The sequence below is a fragment of the Lepisosteus oculatus genome, chromosome 5 (assembly GCF_040954835.1).
Source record: "Lepisosteus oculatus isolate fLepOcu1 chromosome 5, fLepOcu1.hap2, whole genome shotgun sequence".
Taxonomy (NCBI): Eukaryota; Metazoa; Chordata; class Actinopteri; order Semionotiformes; family Lepisosteidae; genus Lepisosteus; species Lepisosteus oculatus.
The window spans coordinates 38,748,827-38,768,350 of NC_090700.1; the positions used below are offsets into that span (position 1 = coordinate 38,748,827).

The following is a 19,524-nucleotide window of genomic DNA, read 5'->3' on the forward strand; positions in this document are numbered from 1 at the left end:
ACAAGCAGATTATGACCAGTCTCTAACAACACATGACTAAGGAAGAGAGGAATTAAGCTCTCTTTGATTTGATTTTGATGGACGTCGGCATTGTGCCAAGATGCAATTTTGGCGCTCAGACTTGGCTCAGACAAAATAAACTGGTAATTCAGGCCAAGAGCTGAAGAATGGATCTGATTAAAAAAGACAGCATCACCACTGAATGGCTGAAGCCACCTGCTGCTGTGCATCTTCAGAGCTGAGGACCTGGCTGGGAGCCTTTAGTTCAGGCCCCAGCTTCAGACATTATTCAAAGACATGTCAGACCAGATCTACCAAGCTTTTACACAGTAAGACGTAGTACTCCACCACCTGTTTTCATTAAACATATTTTCTTTAGTTTTTTTTAAAGTATGTTCTTTACATTAAGTAAAGAACAAAAACCATTCACATGTAGAAAAGTCTGAAATTATGTTTGCCAAACTAACAGCATCCTCCATCATGTTCAGAATTGTAAGTCATGTTCTACATATAAAATAACTATTAAACATACTCTATCTTTGGGTACAAATATAATAAAATAAGTAAAAACATAGTAAATCCAGTCTTTCCTGTACAAGGCATGTCACTGCAATAGAAGGAGAAAGGGATATACTACCTACAGTAAAGGAGCGCATCTGGGAACTCAAACAGGCACAATGAAGGACAGCTGCACTCGGGGGTCCTCAGAAACAGGTGTGAACAGAAAAGAAGAAAGGCTGAATGAAGGTCAAAGTGTCACAGGTCACATGATAGGAGAGATCTGACACTCAGATGCTTTGGCATGGAAATCACTGGACGGATTGTTGGTAAACACAGCTTCTTCCAATTACGGAACAACTGAAACAGCAGATCCATTTCAAGAGACAAGTTCCCCTTCAAAAGTTCTGCAGCACTACCACAAGTACTCAAATCAAATGAAGGAGGGATTATTGTGGGAATTTCTGTTTCACAATGATGTGACACTCTTAGTGGGTTTTTGAGATGCATCACAATGCACATGTCACTTTGCTGGTGTATCACAGTACATTTAAACAAGCATCATGTTTTAGCTTCAGTTAAAGACCTGAACCAGGCCTCTGCCTGGTTGTCTAAATGTTCAAGGGGAGAAAATTCCAGTTGGAAATTGGCTCTGGGGGCCAGGAACAATAAGAGGTTTTAAATATGATTGTTATTGGCATTTCTAAAGTTGTCGATATATGTGGTGATCACAATTTTGGACACCAAACTGCAGACAGTTTTACATTCCTGAAGGAGTTAAGTTTTAAAATGCAGTTAAAAAGTGAGGTTTGTAAGATAACAGTTCTTTGAACTGCTTTTAAAAATAAAGTTGCTTTCCACCGGGTAATTTTTAAAATATTCACCGTTCCCAAGTTCAACACATGAGGGAGCCACTGAACCACAGAATTCAGATAAGCTCTCTAATGACTCGGACTTAAAAGGCACTCAAGACCTCAACTATTTTAAACATCAATAATCTTAATTGTTCAAAAATGTCCAGAATCTTAAAAATAGTTTGAGACAGCTGAAGCAAGTTTAAGTGCCATCTAGTAACAGCACGCCTTGAGCTTAAAGAACAGATCAATCCTTCTTTGCCAGACTTCTTTACTTTACAGAAAGGAAATTCTAAAACTCAATAGGCTCCTTAATACTGAGTTTGTACAAATGTAAAAAAAAGTTTGAGTACTGTATATCAAATGTATTTGTAGCTAAATGAAACACAAATGTTTGATTGTAATCTGAAAAAAGAAAGCAGATATGAAAAGTTTTGCCATGCCTCACTGGGTTTTGTCATATATTGTCAGTTATGAATGTTGTTTACAAAACCCCCCAAAAAAAGCACTACTTCTACAAGTAGAAAAAAATAAAACATGAGTAATATTGAAATTGCAAGGGCTGGGGAGCTATTTGCATCCAATAAGATGAGGAGAGAACACTATAGTACATCATAGACTAGCTGTTTCTTCAAAACTGTTAGCTGCTGATGAACAGTGCAAACTAATTCTTCTCGATACAAGTGAAAAAAGTTACTCTGCTACCCACTTTTTCACATGCAGACAACGTACAGTTGTGAAACCTCTATTACATATAGATAAATGGGACTAATTGAGCGTTTTACAGTTAACAAAAAAGGAAGCCTGTGGCATGTCAGACTAAAAATAACACTAGGTAAGATAGCCAGAAAATGACAGTTCTTAAAAATATATGAAAAGCTATTAACTCTCATATATCCATGAATAGAGTAGGTTCTGTATATGTACTATATATAATAACATGGTTATTGATAATAAGTAAATTATCATTAGTTAAGATCAGAGTTCTTCATGCTCTTTTAATTAGAAGCAGTATTACCACCTCTGAAGTTCTTATCTCATCAGATCTCAGAAGCTCAGAAAGGCAGGTTCTGGTCAGAACTGGGATGGGAGACCACCAAGAAAAGATCGGTTGATACTACTGTATAAGTGATGTGTATGATGCTGGTGGAGCAGTAGATGGCAATTTTTCCAGACATTGCTGTCGGAGATGTGATGCTATCCTTTGAGTAGTCAATCTGAGGTCCTGACTAGCTGGTCATTAAAAATACCAAGGTATCATCTGTCAAAGTAGTAACCCCGGTACCCTGGCTAAATTCCCCTCTGGGCCTTGTATAATCTCGCCTCCTAAAAGCACCCACAACTGGTAAATTGATGTCTCAGTCCTGCTTTAAGAACTGCTTTAAATAATATGAAGAATTTCTAAATGCAGTTTTCAACTAATTTTCTTATCTGCTCTTCTTTACCAGACACAGGCATAATCTAGATTTTCCAGATTCTGCTTTGTGAGTACAACAGTTCTTATTAGTGAAAGAAGCTGCTGCGATATGAATCTTAATCTCTGCGGGGTAACCCCATTTTCTTTAGATAATACAAACCAGAGTCTTATACATCTGAAATACAACCTCGTTTTCCTCACTTCTCTTAGTTTATTTTAGTCAAAAGTTGATGACTTTATTCCGAGCCACTGGAAATTGGCAGGTGCTCTGCCGGCTGTGAAAGTTCACCGGGGTACATTTGCATGGCATTTTTGCTGCCGTTCCCACAGTTCTCTCACGCTGACATCACGTGTTTCCCACGAGCTGCCTCATGCTTCGTCTTACCTCACCCCTTTGCCCCTATCGCAGTGCCGTGGACTAAACCTGCACTCTGCTTTTACCGTGACATACCGCAGTGAAGACATGCGAGGATGGGAGGGATTCAGTTTTGCAGATTAATGACAGAAAACAAGTTCTGCCAGAGCACTGCCGCGCAGCGAAGGCAGCTACACTCTTTCCCTGTAGCGTGTTGACAGTTTACTTTTAACAATGTTTTGGAGTGTAGCTTTTTCCCTCAGGGGAGCAGGAGCTGAAAACAGAAACTCCAGAGGCATTTATAAATGGCTAAAGGCTTGACAGCTCCCTGCTTTATTATTTGTTTGAATTAGAATCGACTTGAGCTACTGTTATTGTGTCCCAAGGCTTGTGATGAAAAGATCCTGTTTTTTCCCCCGACATTCCCCGTGTCCTTTGGGCACTGCTGTTCTTGCGCTTTAAAGATGTGTGTGTTGTTTTAAATGCCTCCTACTTGTGTGGAAAATCACTTCTTAAAATATTATTTTTATTTTTCCTCTTAGGTTTTTATGTTGGTTTTCTTGCATGTAAGCCCCATCGTCGACTGTCCCTTTCACTTTTGCAGCATTCATTCACAGGGATACCAGTCTCACAGATGAGGAGAGAAGAAAGTATTTGAGACAACAAAGCTAAGGAATTCTCTGATGGGATTTTCTATTTTGGCTGTCAGTAGCTTAATTACAGCCTACATGAAAAAAGCCATCATTGCTAGCCTATGAGGAGGGCAGAATATCACGATCAGGCTTCTCATGCACAACCTAGACATTCACACACTTCTGTTATTATGTCACTTGTACTGCCTGGTCCTAAATACTAACAGCTCCTATTTCTATTCAATTAAAATCCACAGCCAGCTGCTGGGGGAAGAACTCTTCACTGTTGGTAATTCTATCAAACAATTTGCTTTATTATAAAAAATCACAAGGGTCAAGCCATCTAAATCACAGAGAGATCAAGGGGAGGGGACTTACTGGCTCAGAATTAACAGGGGAACTTTAATACAAAGTAATTAATTGTAATATAATATATATATATATATGCAGATCTACTGTATATAAATTTTCCGTGCTCTCTTGTTCAACGTTGGAGAGGCGAGGCCTGCACTGTGTTTACCGATGGGACTGAAGTGCGGTTGTGTTTGGTACAATTCCTAAAACTTTCTGACAATCTGGAACTGGGAGCTGCTCTTCGGCTGTGAGCGAGAGGTCGGGAGAGGCCAGGAGCTTCAAGGAGGAGGTGCTGCTGCAGTGCTGGAAGGCGGGATGGAGGTCTGTCTCCAGGATACACAGGGAGAGGAGAGCTCTATATTTAGGCTCCTGGATGCCTAGGAGTGACAGTGTGGCTGAGCAAGGGCTGTGGCCTCGCCCTGAAGTAAGACTAACTGCAGTTCCCAAAGCCTCTGCTGTAGAGGCCCTCTTCTCCTTCCCCCCGCGCTCACTGCTGTCCAGCCTCACAGCACCTCCACCCCGAGACCCCAGGCAAGGGAGATGGCCTCTTTCTCACCCGTGTCTTGTTAGGGAGTGTACTTAAACCCAGAAATTCCCTTAAGGCAAAACGGTTGTGTACTCGTCTCTCACACAAGTACACATCTCTCTATCTCACACACATATCTTTGTCAAAGTTCTTACAGAACTGTAAACTGACCTCACAGGCAACAGTCCTGCACCATGAATACGATGTAGCTTAAATGACGTTACCTCCAGGCAAGTATACGTTTGTTTGGCGTAACAAACACTGTCCGGTGTAAATGAATACAGCTTCTAAATTTTGTTTTCATAAAATATTTCAATGATCCCCAGAATAGTTTGTTCCATTTCAACCAAGTGGGTGTCTAATATCAGTATGAAGGAAATCTGAGCCACTTTTCTATTATTGAGCACATTAAAGGCATAGTATATCCATTTTTTGTTAAAAAGCAATGGCATCCTATATTTATTCCAGTCATCCTAGAGAAACACAGTTAACATTTAGTTTTCATGTCTTTAGCGTGCCTTTAGAACAGGCTATTATCCAAAAATACTAGGAGATTAACTTCAGCTTCTTCTGTGCAGTCTGACAAAAGGATCTCTCTTTCACTGCTGTTTCCGAAGGTCTACAGACAAAACCAAGAACTTGAACCAGGAACCTCTTGGTAGCTATTCCTTTATCTCAAGCACCGAGCCACCTGCTTCCCAGGATGGTAAGTTGAAGTGCTGAGAATGAGCATGTGATACATGCTTGAACAGACAAACATACTGCCTGGAACAATATCGTAACTACAGTTTCAAGCTTCTAAATGCCTTTTCTGCAGTCTCTCACCAGCCATCAAGAATAATCTATTTATGAATCGGCTCAGTGACAATACAGGCTTAATTTTTCAGTTCACAAATTCGGTTGTTAAAAAGAAAATTGTTCTTCACTGGCAGTCATGCAGCCCCTGGGAATGTCACATTTCACATAAACAGAATAGCATGTTTTTAGGTGTAATTTGACTTGCTCTGCCAGGAGGAAATTGATTCATAAACATCAAACTGAAAATATATTGAAAAATTGGAACATGGAAGTGCTTCAGGAAAAGCGGTGAATTTTTTGCTCTGCAAAATGATCAAAAGATCAGAAGCAAACTTATGTGACCAACTGTGGTCGGTAGATTCCCGCACCAGCGCGAGGTGTGGGAACGCAGCGTTGCGTCACAGCGGCGGAGAGAGACGAGTCTGGGTGTGGTCTGTTGACTGCTCTCTACAAATAGCTCCACCAAAACACCTAACGTCACCTCACAACTGTGTGAGATTAAAAGCATTGAAGCTGATGTTTGACCCACCATGTCTTGTCAACTGTTATGAACTCAAGGACATATAAATTGAGTCTTTTGGTGGTTTCCCAACAAAGAACGTCAAGATTTTATATCAGTGACAAGTCTGTTGATCTGAAATTGCCATGCTTTAGCACAGAACGGAAATTGCAGCGTGTTGTACCTCTGATTCATCTGTGAACTCTGTACACTGATTAATAGTGTGGGGTGTCTGCAAACAAAAACACAACTATTATACACCATGACTTCCATGATATGCTAAAGGAAAGTGATTTCAGAAAAATACTTGCACCTATATAGCGCTTTTCATTCGAAAAGATGCCAAAGCTCTTTGCATAACAGGAGGACACTCATATTGAAACACTGAATCTTCATACATCCATAAGCGAAGTGTAGATACCACCGGGGTAACTGCCCTTATGTGCCTGCAATCCCACTGTACAGGAGATCAGGTGGAGAAGTGAGAAAGAGCTTCACCAACTGAATCATGTGACCTACAAACTAGCTAGCGACTGCAGCAGTCTGCACCACAGGGACTCTCGGAGAGCTTCACTGCAGCACAACACCATTAGAACTGTGCTGTCCACCTCCTCTAGATGTGAGTTGCAGTTACCGATGGGTAAATGCAAATACCAACACCATTCAGCACTCTGTAAATGTGTCTGCCATTAGAAGCTGACAAGTAAGCAGTGAGACAGAGCTTGTAATTAAAGCTATCAAACTATCGTTAACTAAAATGGTCCAGTGGGGACAGACTGTGGAGAGGTTTATTAAAATGTGATATATTACTTTAATAGTTACTGTTGTATCGGCAATGAGAGGAAAAAAAGAACTGCTTCTATTCCTGTTAACATTCCTCGAGTGTGACTTTCCATCCATTCCACAAGTGTTTTTATTTAGCCATTTCAGAGCACGCTAGTCTTTCTGACACATAACAGGGAGGCAAGAAAGACAGAAATCCATTTCAAAACAAGGAAGGGGGTGCACATACTGTACAGAAGCAAAAAGGCTTGTTATGGACAGAAAGAAGGTCCTAAAATCCAGGAGACAACAGGTTAGACTGAAGGGCCAGTTCCTCACAAGGTGAGCGAGCTATCTGTGGGCTTCAAGTTACAGTAAACACAAGTGAGACGGACTAGGGGCACCAGCAATGGAAAGGAAAGTGACGTGGAGCAAGGAGTGCAGTGGACATTCTACACCACAGGGTGTGTTTGAGCCAAGATGGAAAGCGCCGGGCTGTGCTTGTGTTACAATAGTGTTCTCAAAAGGAGAAAAAAACCCAAACTCTTCTTCTAGAGACATTCATTGCAAGTTGTGATGTCTGAATTGTATGCACTCCAGAACTTAATATCTGCGAGACAGCATACACATTAACACTGAGCTTTCTGATCAATAATTCACTGGCTTGCTTCTCAGGGAGAGGACGGTAACTCAGAAGGCTTGGAAACATTACACAGCTCTGGCCTCCTGCTGCTCACATTAATTGCTTGGATGAATGCTGCACACTGTGTTCTTGGATAACCTGTGCACTGGATAACAAATAATTTGCAATGAAAGACTCTGCTTTGAATACAACTTAAAAAGAAATTAAATATGTTTAGGTGCGGTGCTAAATGTTTGTGTTGAAAAATTAAACTTCCATTTGGTGTGTGCTCCTTTTTTTAGCATAACCTTATTTCTCCATGAACCTGAGGGATTGAAACAGAGATTATTTGGTGTTGTGTGTTGTCGGCGGGTGTGAGGATGAAAGGGCTGACATATTTGCACAAGCTGGATTAGAGAATCAGAAAAGAGCTGAGAACTTCGGTCAATGAAGGACTCAAGCACAAAGCTCAAGTTCGTCATGAATGAGGATTTTCTTTAGAGACATATTCCTCCTTGCTCTCTCCTGCTCTAGTGAGAGCCGTGTCTCTCTCATGTTTACTGGTTCTGAACTGTCAGGTGTCAGGATTGCTGCAGGCCGTGCTACCCTACTTTTCAAAAACATCTTGCTGAGACTTGTAGCTGTATCTTGTGCTCCCCAGCCCCCCCAGGGACAATGAGGAAAGGGGTTACTCCAGGATCACAGGAGAACAGGACACCAGCAAAAGCGTGAATGTGCGACACATCAATGAAGGGCAACCTGCCTTCCCAAAACTTCCCCGTTCCCCAAAAAACCCCATCCCTCAAAACCAAGACAGTCATAATTGGAGAAAAGTGAAAAAGACGCAAGGGCAGGGAGGACAGTCCACCTGGAGAGTAAAATGATACATTGCCCCCCGCTTGCTCACACTCAGCTGACACAAAACCATGAACAGTGTGAAAAAATCACTATTGAATGAATGGAAATATTGGCCCCGCTGTTCTCTCAAGTCTCAATTGTCCCCCTTCCCCACCAACAGAGTAAAAGGTAACTAAAAAAAAGCTCTCTGTAAAGAGATTAATACATTTTAAATGTTAATCTTAGTGAGAATCTGACTCTGCAGAGCAAAAATACATAATTATTAATTCAGTGTATACTGTATGAATCAATATCAGAAGTCTTGGGTTCCATTCTAAGATATCAGAAAGAAAAGACACAGTGTTGAATCAAGGAAAACAATTGAAAACCATTTTAACTACAGTTCCAAATTTAAAGTTGACTGAAAAAAAAGTTCTATGCAAAGTGACATGTACATTGTATGCAAAATGACATGATATTCTCTCGAACAGAAAGCACTATTAGAACTTTGTAACAGGCTACTTGTCTTGAAATCCACGCCCTTGACATAATATTGTGCATTTCAAGTACAATGCACATTACTGTTCTCCCTTTACATGGACAGCCTTGTCTGCTTTGAAACAGCGCCAGCTTAACCTTTCTGTTCGGTTTATTTGAATACAGTCCTTGCTTTGTACACAGTTAAATTTCCATGCACATCGGAGCTGCAGTGCAGTCCACTCCCCTATTCCTCTCCACAGAGGTGCCTGATCCCACTCCCACTAGACCTCACATTTTGCACCACAACGCTCCTGTTCAGCACTGACCTTAAAAGCGTGTCTCCGGCTGATGTTATCCGAAGGCTGGACCCCGCAGATCCGAAAGCTGAGGAGAGGGATGCTCCCTAAGACTCCTTCTTCCTTCTCGTCTGGGTCGTAGAGCCAAAAAAACAACAATCGAAATAAAAAAAGACTGATTAATCCTGCAGACAGATGAGTAGCAGCCTCTGCTCCTGATAGAATCCCCTTCTCTCAAAAGGCAAGGTCCACTTCCTTGTGATAAAAATATTTCAAAAACGGCAAAAACAGCCACAACTTCAGATTCATCAGCTGGTAAATCTCTTTGTTATTTCCCATTCCTGCAGTGAGAATGAGCACAAAAAAGCCCGTATCTACCTATAAAATCCATTGCTTGGTTAAAAAAAAGCCAAAAGCAAAGACTCTAGCTAAGTGAGTTATGAAACACTTCATGAAAATTTAAAAGACAGAATGGAAACAGAAAGATCCTGAATCCTGGTGGCACCTTAGTGCTGGCAGAGCTGCAGACCGACTGTGTGGTGCTGTTTCAGTATATCAGCTGCAGGGTCGCTGCATCCAGTCTTATTTTCTCGTGAAACAGGAGAGTAAAGACTCCCCAGCTGTGTGTCCGTCCCAGGCTGGGCGTCTGTAGAAACTGAGCCGGTGAGGCTGACTGCACTAGGTTTATCGCAGAGCCGGAGTCAAGAGATAGCGATCAGCCCCCATGACTCAGTGTTGTTGGAATCTAAGCCTGGCCCCTTGCCAACTGTGTACCTGTGCAACTAGAGGGATCAGTTCTGGCAATAAGAATCTGTTTACTGTCACAGGTGCACGCATGTACACACACACCTGCAAGAGCCGTTCGACATTATTATCCAAGAGGAGACTGCATGACTGTCACACTGCAAACATATACTGTATTCATTATCACTCCACTGCGCACACAATGCTCACAGTCCAACCTCACCTGTATGACACTGCGCAAAACACACCAATTAGGCTCTTGCCTTTGTTTGCTTGTTTCTATCGTACTCGTGAGTAATTGCTAGGAAAAACCTTCTTGCAAAACTCGTCCGCTGGATCAGAATGTCAGCCGCAGAGCACAGCGCCTGGTGTGGTCAGAGCTCTGTCCACACCTAAAGAAACTGTTCTCTTGGAGAAGTACTGGCAAAAAAACAACATGGCTCTCTCCGAACACAGCTCCATCTCCTAGGAACGTACAGGATCAACACCTCTTGTTGTAGCTCCTGAATTTTTAACAGAAAATATCTACACCAGATGTTTTGAAAAGTTTTTAAATATGTATGCGTATGTATACGCTCTTGTGAATGTCTGTCATGGCAAATTTGCACAGCACACGTGCAGTCACTGTATTATCTCAAGCAATACCAATATTTTACCATATTGCAACACTGTCCTGGATTTCGAAGCTTTTGTTTTTATGTCTAATGCTCTCATAACTTTTAACGTTTTTAAGAGGGGACTTAAACGTTTAACAAATGCACTTCAAAACAATGCAATCTCATAAATGTGAAGGTTTATTCAATGAACTGAAGCAAAATAATTTCCAATCAAAATGTTAAAGATATGATGCCCCTCAGGTCTGTACTAGTAAACAATTCTGGTCGTCTACCATGAGCGTTCAGAAAGAAAGCAGCCCGTCTGCTAGACTGTAGAATTTGCACGTTGCGCACCTCTCTGCTTCCTGCAGCTGAGACTCTTGGCAAAGGGAAACGGGAAACAGAAACAAATTCTTGGCATTCTTCCTGCTGGTGCGGAGTCCCCATCCCCGGATCGCAGGGATCCCTTCGCACACGTGCATCATTGAAAAGACATTTCGTAGCATACAGTATGTGACAGGAAGCGCGCCAGTGCGCTACTGCAAAGAAACAAGCTGCCGCCGTCTCCGCCCCCAGGCAGGCGCGCAGCAGTCACTGTTGACCAGTTGGTACTGGTCACTGGTCAACTGGTGTCTCTGTATAAACCTCTGTGGTGCTGCAAATGAGACTGACTGCAAGCAACTTGAACAGCCAATAAATGGGTTTGCGCACATTTAAAAAAAAAAACACGTTTCTCTGTGCCACACCAGGTCAGAATCGGCCATTGTCAAGCAAACCTCGCTTTCCTGCTAAGAGACCCTAAGCAAGGGCCTATATTGGTTAAGCCACTGGAGCCTCGAGCCTCAACATTTAGGAACATAAGAAAAGATACAAAAGACAAGAGGCCATTCTACACATCTAGCTCATTTGGATGTTAGAAGCTAATTGATCTGAGGATCTCATCCAGCTGTTTCTCGAAAGATACCAGGGAATCAGCTTCAACAACACGGTTGGGTACTGTGTTTCATACTCCCACAACCCTTTGGGTAAAGAAGTGCCTCGGTCTTCAGTTTTAAATATACTTCCACTTAGTTTTCACTTGTGCCCTCTGGTTCATGTCTCAGTGATCTTTTTGAAGAAATCCGCTGGGTGGCCTTTGAGGATTCTGAATACCTGAATCAGATGCCCTCAAAATCTTCTCTGTTAAGGACTTAAAGGGTTCAGCTCTTTTATCCTGTTAGTGTAGGACATTACTTTATGCCCAATCATGTGTCAGGTCGTTCTTCTTTGAACTGATTCCAAAATAACAAGATCTGTCTTGAAACATGGTGACCAAAAATGTATTCTAAATGAGGCCTTACACATTGTGTAATTTATATGTAATATTTCTTAACCATGGTCATTAGAAGGAACATGCTTCATCGTTGGGCACGACATTAATCAGTTTTATAGCAAATTGTTATTTTTTAATGAGAATGTAGTGACAATCACTGTAAAGACCACCCCTGTCCCTGTTCTGGAATGACCACAGGCAGCACTGTTTGTTAAGCACTTGGTTTGAAAAACTGACCTTGTCCCACTTTCATTTTTTATAAAGGGGCAAAAATAACTCTCACGGAACAAAGCTGCCAAAATGTAGTTCAGGCAAATCGTGTGTATTGCTCATTCCAGCTATATCTAAATGAAGCAATCCATAAACTCTTCACTTGCTGTTGTAAAACAAAACAAAAAAGGTGGTGTGGTAGTTCCAACAGTCTTCCAACCATACACACATAACTCTACTTAAAATTAGCGTATCCCCATTACTTCAGTCCCAATTAACATCAAAAGGTAAAAAAACTCGGATTTGCAATTTAATTTCAGTAGCATTTCAAGGAAAGTGCTTTAGATTTTCATTGTAACTTATCTAATTCCAAAGTCACAGCACGCGTGATATGTCTTTTGCCTTTACTCCCTAACAATTACCATGCTCTTTTGTATCCAAATGTTAAACTATTTTACATAAAATATGGTGTTAAGGTACAAGAGATATTATGTTAATTTACTTTAACAGTTTGAGCTCAACTGGAGTTGGAGTTTTCATCAATTATCCCTCCTTTAAAGCCACTACAGGAAAAAAAAACATGCCTGTGCTTTTCATTTTCTGTGAGTGACTTTGTAAAAATTTAAACAGAATGTCTGTCTGTTTTGAGTCGTATGAAAATAATCACCACCTGAAAACCTCTGAATACAGAAGGAAACTGAACAAGATAAAGGATCAAGATTGGTTTCCAGTTATTGTACAGTACTGATAACAGCCTGATAATAGAAACAAAAACTTGTTGGGATCAAACACTCACACAACTTTTTTAGGTTTACATGAATTTCCTTGCCACAAATTCCTTCCAGGCATGCTCTTGCTGTAGCAGCCTACAGACATCTGCTGCTTCCCCAAACTGCACTGTACTTCCAACTACAGTGTATATAACCATACTGTATATCCGCACGAACAGAAAGCGCAGGCAGGGGGCCAGAGGAGCTGTCTGTCTGTAGCCTGTCATTACAGATGATTCCTACAGTACTGTATGTCACAACTCTTTAGGATGAGCAGCAGTCTGCACAGGTGACTCTGACGGCCGCTTTTGAAAGAAATGTCTTACAGATGGCATTAAAGGAATGTGACCTTAACGTCCTCCTCAGTGACATTTTGATTGATGTGGCATGGCGGCCATGCACATTCAAAATGTTAACTCCAGTTTTCATCAAATCTCTTTTCCTCCTGGAGAACAGATGTCTTAACACCCTTTTGCGGCAATGGACAGAAGCCATGTCAAAAGCCCTTCTTAAGCAACAACAAGGATGGTAATCTTCAAACACAAAACCTCCGGCACAAAGAGGAATTTTAAACCTCTGGATTTCACAGCTTTTGAAATGATTCCAAACATTCCTAACCTTTACGCGGCAGTCACCGATCTTTCTGAACTCTCACGTCACTCTTTTCAAGACATCAGCAACAGCTGCTGAGTGCACGGACACAGACGATCTAGATAACCACTGACGTTTGCAAAAGAATCAGAAACCCATTCAAAATTCAACGGCAAGGCAGATCTTCTGATATAATTAAGTGCCACATTTCTGAAGCACTGACTAGACAACTGTAACAATACAACAGAACCTTAATATTTCTATTCTATTCAGTTTGGGAACTGGAATTAAAATTAAAAAAATAATTCTCAGTACTCTGAAAAATGCCACCAAGAACCACCGTATGGAGGTGTTTGAATCTGCCCAGACTGAGATGATTAAGATTAGATCTCACTCGGTGCTAAGATATTAAATCTTGAATGAATTCTAATAACTACAAAGCATTGTGGAAACAGCCCTGGGCTCCAGACTGACACAAAGGGACCTGTGACCACAGAGGCTATTAACTAAAAAACCTGGAGGGGGGGAATCAACTAACAGCTCATGAAAGAAAACAGGTCACACTTTAGTTTAGGGGGTGCAAAATTCTACTTTATCAATGCGTAATAAGCCCACTGTTAATACTGTACATGTATAAAGCATGAAAAACAGAACAACCTACCTTCTGCAAATTACACTAGGGTTAGAGTTGTGTTTCAGACTATAATAAGGATTGGGGTTTTGTTACGAACATGAGGGTAATCTACAGTAGAAGATGGTTATTTTCACTTTTTTCTCACTCTGTTAATAACACATTGATATATTTAATTTACAAATGCCATTTGCAAGCCCTAATCGGACGGGTAATCAGAAAGCCATGCTGTTACAGTAATTCTCCCACCTGTCTTGGCACATTAAGAACAGCTCTTTACAGATGTGTTTCACTCTCCAATGCAGTACTGCTCCCTTTCACCCTGCCATGTGTAGACAAAATGTAAAAACACCATTCTAATAAAAACACCCGAGCTAAGAACAAACTTGATTGCACTACTGTTCTGCATGCTTGTGTGCACAAGCGTTTGTCACAACATACTGTACAGTAGCTGTCATAGTAGTCAGTTATGAGAACTAATAACTTTTTGACTTGCATGAGGTTAGATTTCTTTTTGTGATATAATCATTTCTTCTGTTATCTCCTCCAGCACCTCAGGGCCACTTCAATGACACAGCTTCTAAAGGTCCTGATGCCTGGGGCACCCATGCAAACAAGTGCGTACAGCTGCCAGGTGACTGCTCTGAAAGGAAGAGCAGTAACACCCACAGCAGAGCAGCCACCAGGTGACTGAATACTGAACACACTGGAGTTAAAAAGACAGTATGAACTTCTGTGTGTGTATGCTTGAAGGTACACTTTGTAACGTGACTTGTAGTTATAGTTATAATGAGTCTCTCGTGGAAGTATCACTCCCCTGGCTTCTACACGGGTATTAAAAAACCTCACAGCAATGGCCTATGGCATAAAACAGCTGACAATTACCTTCCACTCTGAAGGAAATCGGGAATGTTTGACAGGAATCGATGTTGCATGTTGCACATGTTTACAAAGTGAGTAAATCTGCAGGAAAGACAGGGATATCTGACTGCGTCACTCCTCCATTTCTGCCACACGTCCCACTGCTGTATATAGTACCTGACGCCCAGCAGGTCCAGGGGAACAATGAACCTTCTAAAATTTCTCAAACACTTAGTCAAAGAGGTTTACTGGCTTCAGCACAGACTACTACCACATCTTCAAAAATTTCTTGGAACAGCTTGTAAAAAACACTGCACATTTCAGGATCACACTCCATTAATCCCACTTCTCTTTTAATTCAATGCAGCGTATCCATGGTCTACAAGCCCTAGATAGGTCCCATTAATAATTTCCTTTGCCGTTCATGTTCAAGTATGTAGGCATTATATTTCCATGAATTTGACTAAGTACACTTAGAAAAAACAGACAATAAACCACCACAGTTCCATCTAATTATTGAAGATGATGAAAATAATGCAATTTTATCTGAGACTTTCAAGAATCTCAAAGTGCTTTAAAATAGCTCAAATGTAATATACACTACAAAAGTAAAAACAGAAAAAATGAAAGGCACAGCAAAATGGATAAACCCAAAGAAAAAATAAATCACACTTTAAAAGCTAGATTGAAGTGATAGGTCTTCATTCTGTGAGTCAGTATTGAAAATGTTGACATTCCCCAATAGATTGAGAGTCCCCAATAGATTTAAGTAGAGGTCCACAGACAAGGCATCATACAAGGTATGAAGGTTCTGCCCATGGAACCTGGTTTTCAGCAGAGTAAGATGGCATGAGTCCGAAGATCTTGTTCCCTTAATCCTTATAATAACCTGTAACTAAACCATTCAGCAATGTATATGTCCACTATGATTTTGATTAAGGACCAGTAGAATTTACAGGGCTCGGGAGTTCTGTGCTCATGCACAGTACTGTTAAGTTAGAAGACAAGACCAGAATGGAGAATCTAGCCCCCCTCCCAGTCATTTGGCAGAAGACAAGAAACAAATGTAATAAACCTAGTAAAAGAGATAATCAAGGAATTCCAGCTGCAGTATACTATACCATACCGCAACTGTGACATATTCATAAAACAATTCTGTGATCCCAAGAAAAGATATGCATAAACCCTTTGCATAGCAATGCTTTCAATGCACAGAATCATCAGTCAAGTACAATAAGATAGTATCAGAGCAAAGATAGTGGCTTAAAGTAGATACAAAAGTCACACATTCCCACAAGCTGAAACTATTTCTCTAATTTCCACATGAACATCGAAATAAGTCGTACCTTTGTAGTAGAAAAGACAGCGATCCGTCAAGACGAACCAGCGCTTGTTCCACTGCTTGACTCCATTGCTAGCCTAGAGGCAGAGCGAGAGGGAGAAAGAAGGGGAAACTTTGAGTCACAGCTAATGATACACCCGCATCTCTCTGGTCTAAATGCGTTTCTTAATAACTTGTTTTTTCTTAAGCGGACAATGGATGTGATGCCTTTCATGACGAGCAAAAACGGTTTCTCAGCCTTACCCAGCCCTAATGCTGCCCCGCCCCCCCACACACAAATAGAGATTCAGATAAAGTACTAACCCACATGTCTCAGCAGAGACATCAAGTCAGTCTGAGTGGTAATGCCAGGCTTGTACACGCCTCTGTTTACAGGAGGCAGGAAGAAACGAAACAGTAGCTCTGTCAATGACAGAGCTACAGTTGCATGTCTGCGGCTTTCTGCTGTTAGCCCGGGGGTCGCCTTGCCTACACCTGATGCACCACACACTGGCTTTTGGGCTCCCCCTTTCACGGAGTGCGGCCCCCCACCTGCTTGTACAGCCAGCCCTGTTGGGTGACCTCTGCCTTGGGGTTTCTGCGCATGGAGTTGGAGCGCTTCCCGAACGTGACGGCTTTCTTGGAAGAGCGAGAGGCCTAAAAGGGACGGGAGGAAAACGGGAAGAATAAACAGTCCAATACAGGATACATACAATCATAGAGTAACACAACACAGCAGAGTGTGATCCTTCTGCAGGTTTCAGGATGCACAGCCCTTTTAATTGGAGGATCAAATACTACAGATTCACCCACAATTTGCAGAATGGAAACTCTTTGTGTTTGCCAGGTTATTCTTGCTGCTCCCTAAAGAAAACCCACCATCAAATACTGGGTTTACAATTTGTGGATGGCATAAAGGTCAAAGTGTTGACCCTCTGTAAGTATAATCCAGAAAGCTCCATCCAAAATGTTACCCGTCCTAGCCCCTGTTCGAATAAATAACCAAGGACAGCATGTCCAAATCCTGGGACAGAGCAGATTGTTCTTATTCTTGTCTGGATAGTGACTATATCATTTTTATTTTAAAACTTGGCATAAATACTTGTCCTCACCAACGGGATCACCGTGTGGTATAGCAACACCTCTTCGCGAGAAAGAAAGGCACTGCAGAGAATGGTCAATATGGCCCAGAAGATCATCGGCTGCGGTCTCACCGAGATTAAACAGCTCTATGAGGACCGCTGCCGTGGTAGAATTCTGGCCATCACAGAGGACAGTCACCACCCAGGGCATGAGCTCTTCACCCCACTGCCCTCAGGCAAGAGATATAAGAGCATTCGGACACTTACCACTAGATTCTTCAATAGCTTCTATCCACAAGCAGTGAGACTGGCGAACACATTTAGCCATCCCCCTCGGACCACACCCACACCATCACCATCTACCTCATTGTAATTTATTTATTGTACGTCTCCAGTCATTGTTTACACGTCTGTATTGTTTACATTCAAACTGCCTGCATGTTTACTTGCACATTGTCTATTGTTTGTTTGTATATTGTCTTGATGCACTGTTTGCACTTTGTTTTGTTTTTTACACTTGTTTTACAAATCGAGAGACTTTCTGTAAGTAAGAATTCCATTGGACCAGTACCGGTTACATATGGCAATAAAGTTCAAGTTCAAGTTCAAGTTCAAATATTTGTTTTTCCACTACTGTGCTTCACCTCCCCCCCCTCCCCGGCAGCACACGGACGCTTGGGCAACCCTGCTCGTACTCGCTGACGTGACCCAGACCCTAACTCGCAGCACAGAGCTCGGCCGCCACCTTGGACTCAGTACTGACCCTCCCGTTGGGCAGCTGCTCTGGAGACACATCGGACACCATGGCGTGCGTGGAGTTGACGTCGCTGGTGATGCTCACGGGCCTCTTCCCCACCGCTTTGCCACTCATGTCCGGGTTCGAGCTGCGGCAAACACAGAGCAATATTTCGGCACTCAGTCCCTCGTTCATCCTGCAAGTCGTTCAGTCCCATTGATGGGACGGGGCAGTTAAAGCTGACAGCACCGAACCAAGAAGAGCATGAAAGAAAGCACACTCTGCCTGCACCCATGTGGCCGATAATCACGTTACTGTGTCTGTACAAACATTTCAACAAATACTGAAGAGAAGTGCCTAGGGATTCAGCAGCAACCACTCGTTCTATTTTTATTAGGGCTGGCAGCATTACAATTCTGCAGTCCTGTGGTTTCAGTTAAAGAAACGAGATGGTTAGGAAAAGATTGCAAGACAGGGGTTTTCACTGGTATAATCAGAGTCATGTTAAACAGATTCTTGCACAGACTGCACTACGCTGAGTCCTAACAGATAAGTTCTTCACCAGGAAAAGGGCAGGTTTACTGCTTGGCTGATTATTTCCTTTAATTTTGGAACACAATTGTGCAAGTCAAGACCCCATCCAGTTCAGAGTACAATTCCAGCAGTAGAGGTCAGACTGTAGTTAATATCATGCTCTATTTCACCTCAGGTGTAATCCCAACAAAAATATTTTTAGATACTTTTAATCTCAAAATGTTCACACCAAGAAACTAAAAAAGCTAGAGAGCCTGGAGTGAAGTTTTGGCGGCCGTAGAAACACCCATGAAAAAAATATTGGATCCCTCCAAGACATAAATGAAATGCAAAGGGATAATACCTTCTACGGGTTAGCGTTTGAAGAAACAACCGCAGAAAGAAAGCTCTACGCCTGCATTTACCACATTCTCCATTAACAAATACATATTTGGAACAATACTGATTCTGCTTAACCAACAACAGAGGAAGGGTAGGGTCATGCAAGGTCTTGGGAGCCTTTCTTGTGCACTTATGAGAAAAACACTTCCATTGCTCTTTTTCTTTTCTATTGTCTGAAAGCTGTGGTTAAAACATATTTTTAACTGTAACTTGACTGGCCTCTCCCTCCTCCTCAGCATTGTGCGGGAGGATTATCCAGTGACATCACCTAGTTTCAGTGAACACACAGAAAACGGTCATGGTCACTTGAGCTGCTGGAACGTGATTCCCCTCCTGCCTCTCCGGTGCCCGGGCTTCGACAGGCTAGGGAGAACCTCCACAGTGCTGAGCCTCTCCCGAGTGCCGAGAGCCAGCGGGCATACAACAAGCTCGGCTTTCGAAACAGAAACCACAAAGCGAAACTCCCGCTCGGAGTGCAGAGCCGGACACCTGAGAGTGCTGCTACAGTGTCGTTTCCAGGGCTGAAACTCACTTTTCTTCTGAGATACAATCAACACCCTCCATCACCTTTAATCTTTATGTACAGTATAAATCTGCCATATTTATACAGCATCTAGTTCTATTTCAAATTAAGGAGTCTCATTTCATGACTTTCAGAGCAAGTTCTGGTTTTGCAAAAGTAAACTTATCTTCTCTTATCCTCTCTATAGGTTATAACTAACTTATTTAGTTATGCGTTTAACTCTTGTGAATTACAATCTTGAATCAATCTTGAATCTTCTAAATAACCTAATGTAAGAAAGATTCAGTGGTTCCTCAGTTTGG

General features: G+C 41.9%; 1 protein-coding gene across 21 annotated transcripts in view; it reads right to left on the bottom strand.

Annotated features, from left to right (window-relative positions):
- The window catches only part of plekha6 (pleckstrin homology domain containing, family A member 6), a 95,000-nt gene that overhangs the window by 23,085 nt on the left and 52,391 nt on the right, over positions 1–19,524 (bottom strand). For 18 of the 21 annotated variants that reach the window (XM_069190374.1, XM_015342619.2, XM_069190373.1 and 15 more), the window contains 5 exons: positions 17,812–17,932; positions 16,519–16,623; positions 15,992–16,064; positions 8,961–9,061; positions 642–656 (listed from right to left, as the gene is read on the bottom strand). In XM_069190374.1, coding sequence (XP_069046475.1) covers positions 642–656; positions 8,961–9,061; positions 15,992–16,064; positions 16,519–16,623; positions 17,812–17,919 — 402 coding nt within the window. In that variant the 5' untranslated portion in view covers positions 17,920–17,932. The other 3 variants (XM_015342608.2, XM_015342603.2, XM_015342620.2) reach the window with 2 other exon arrangements.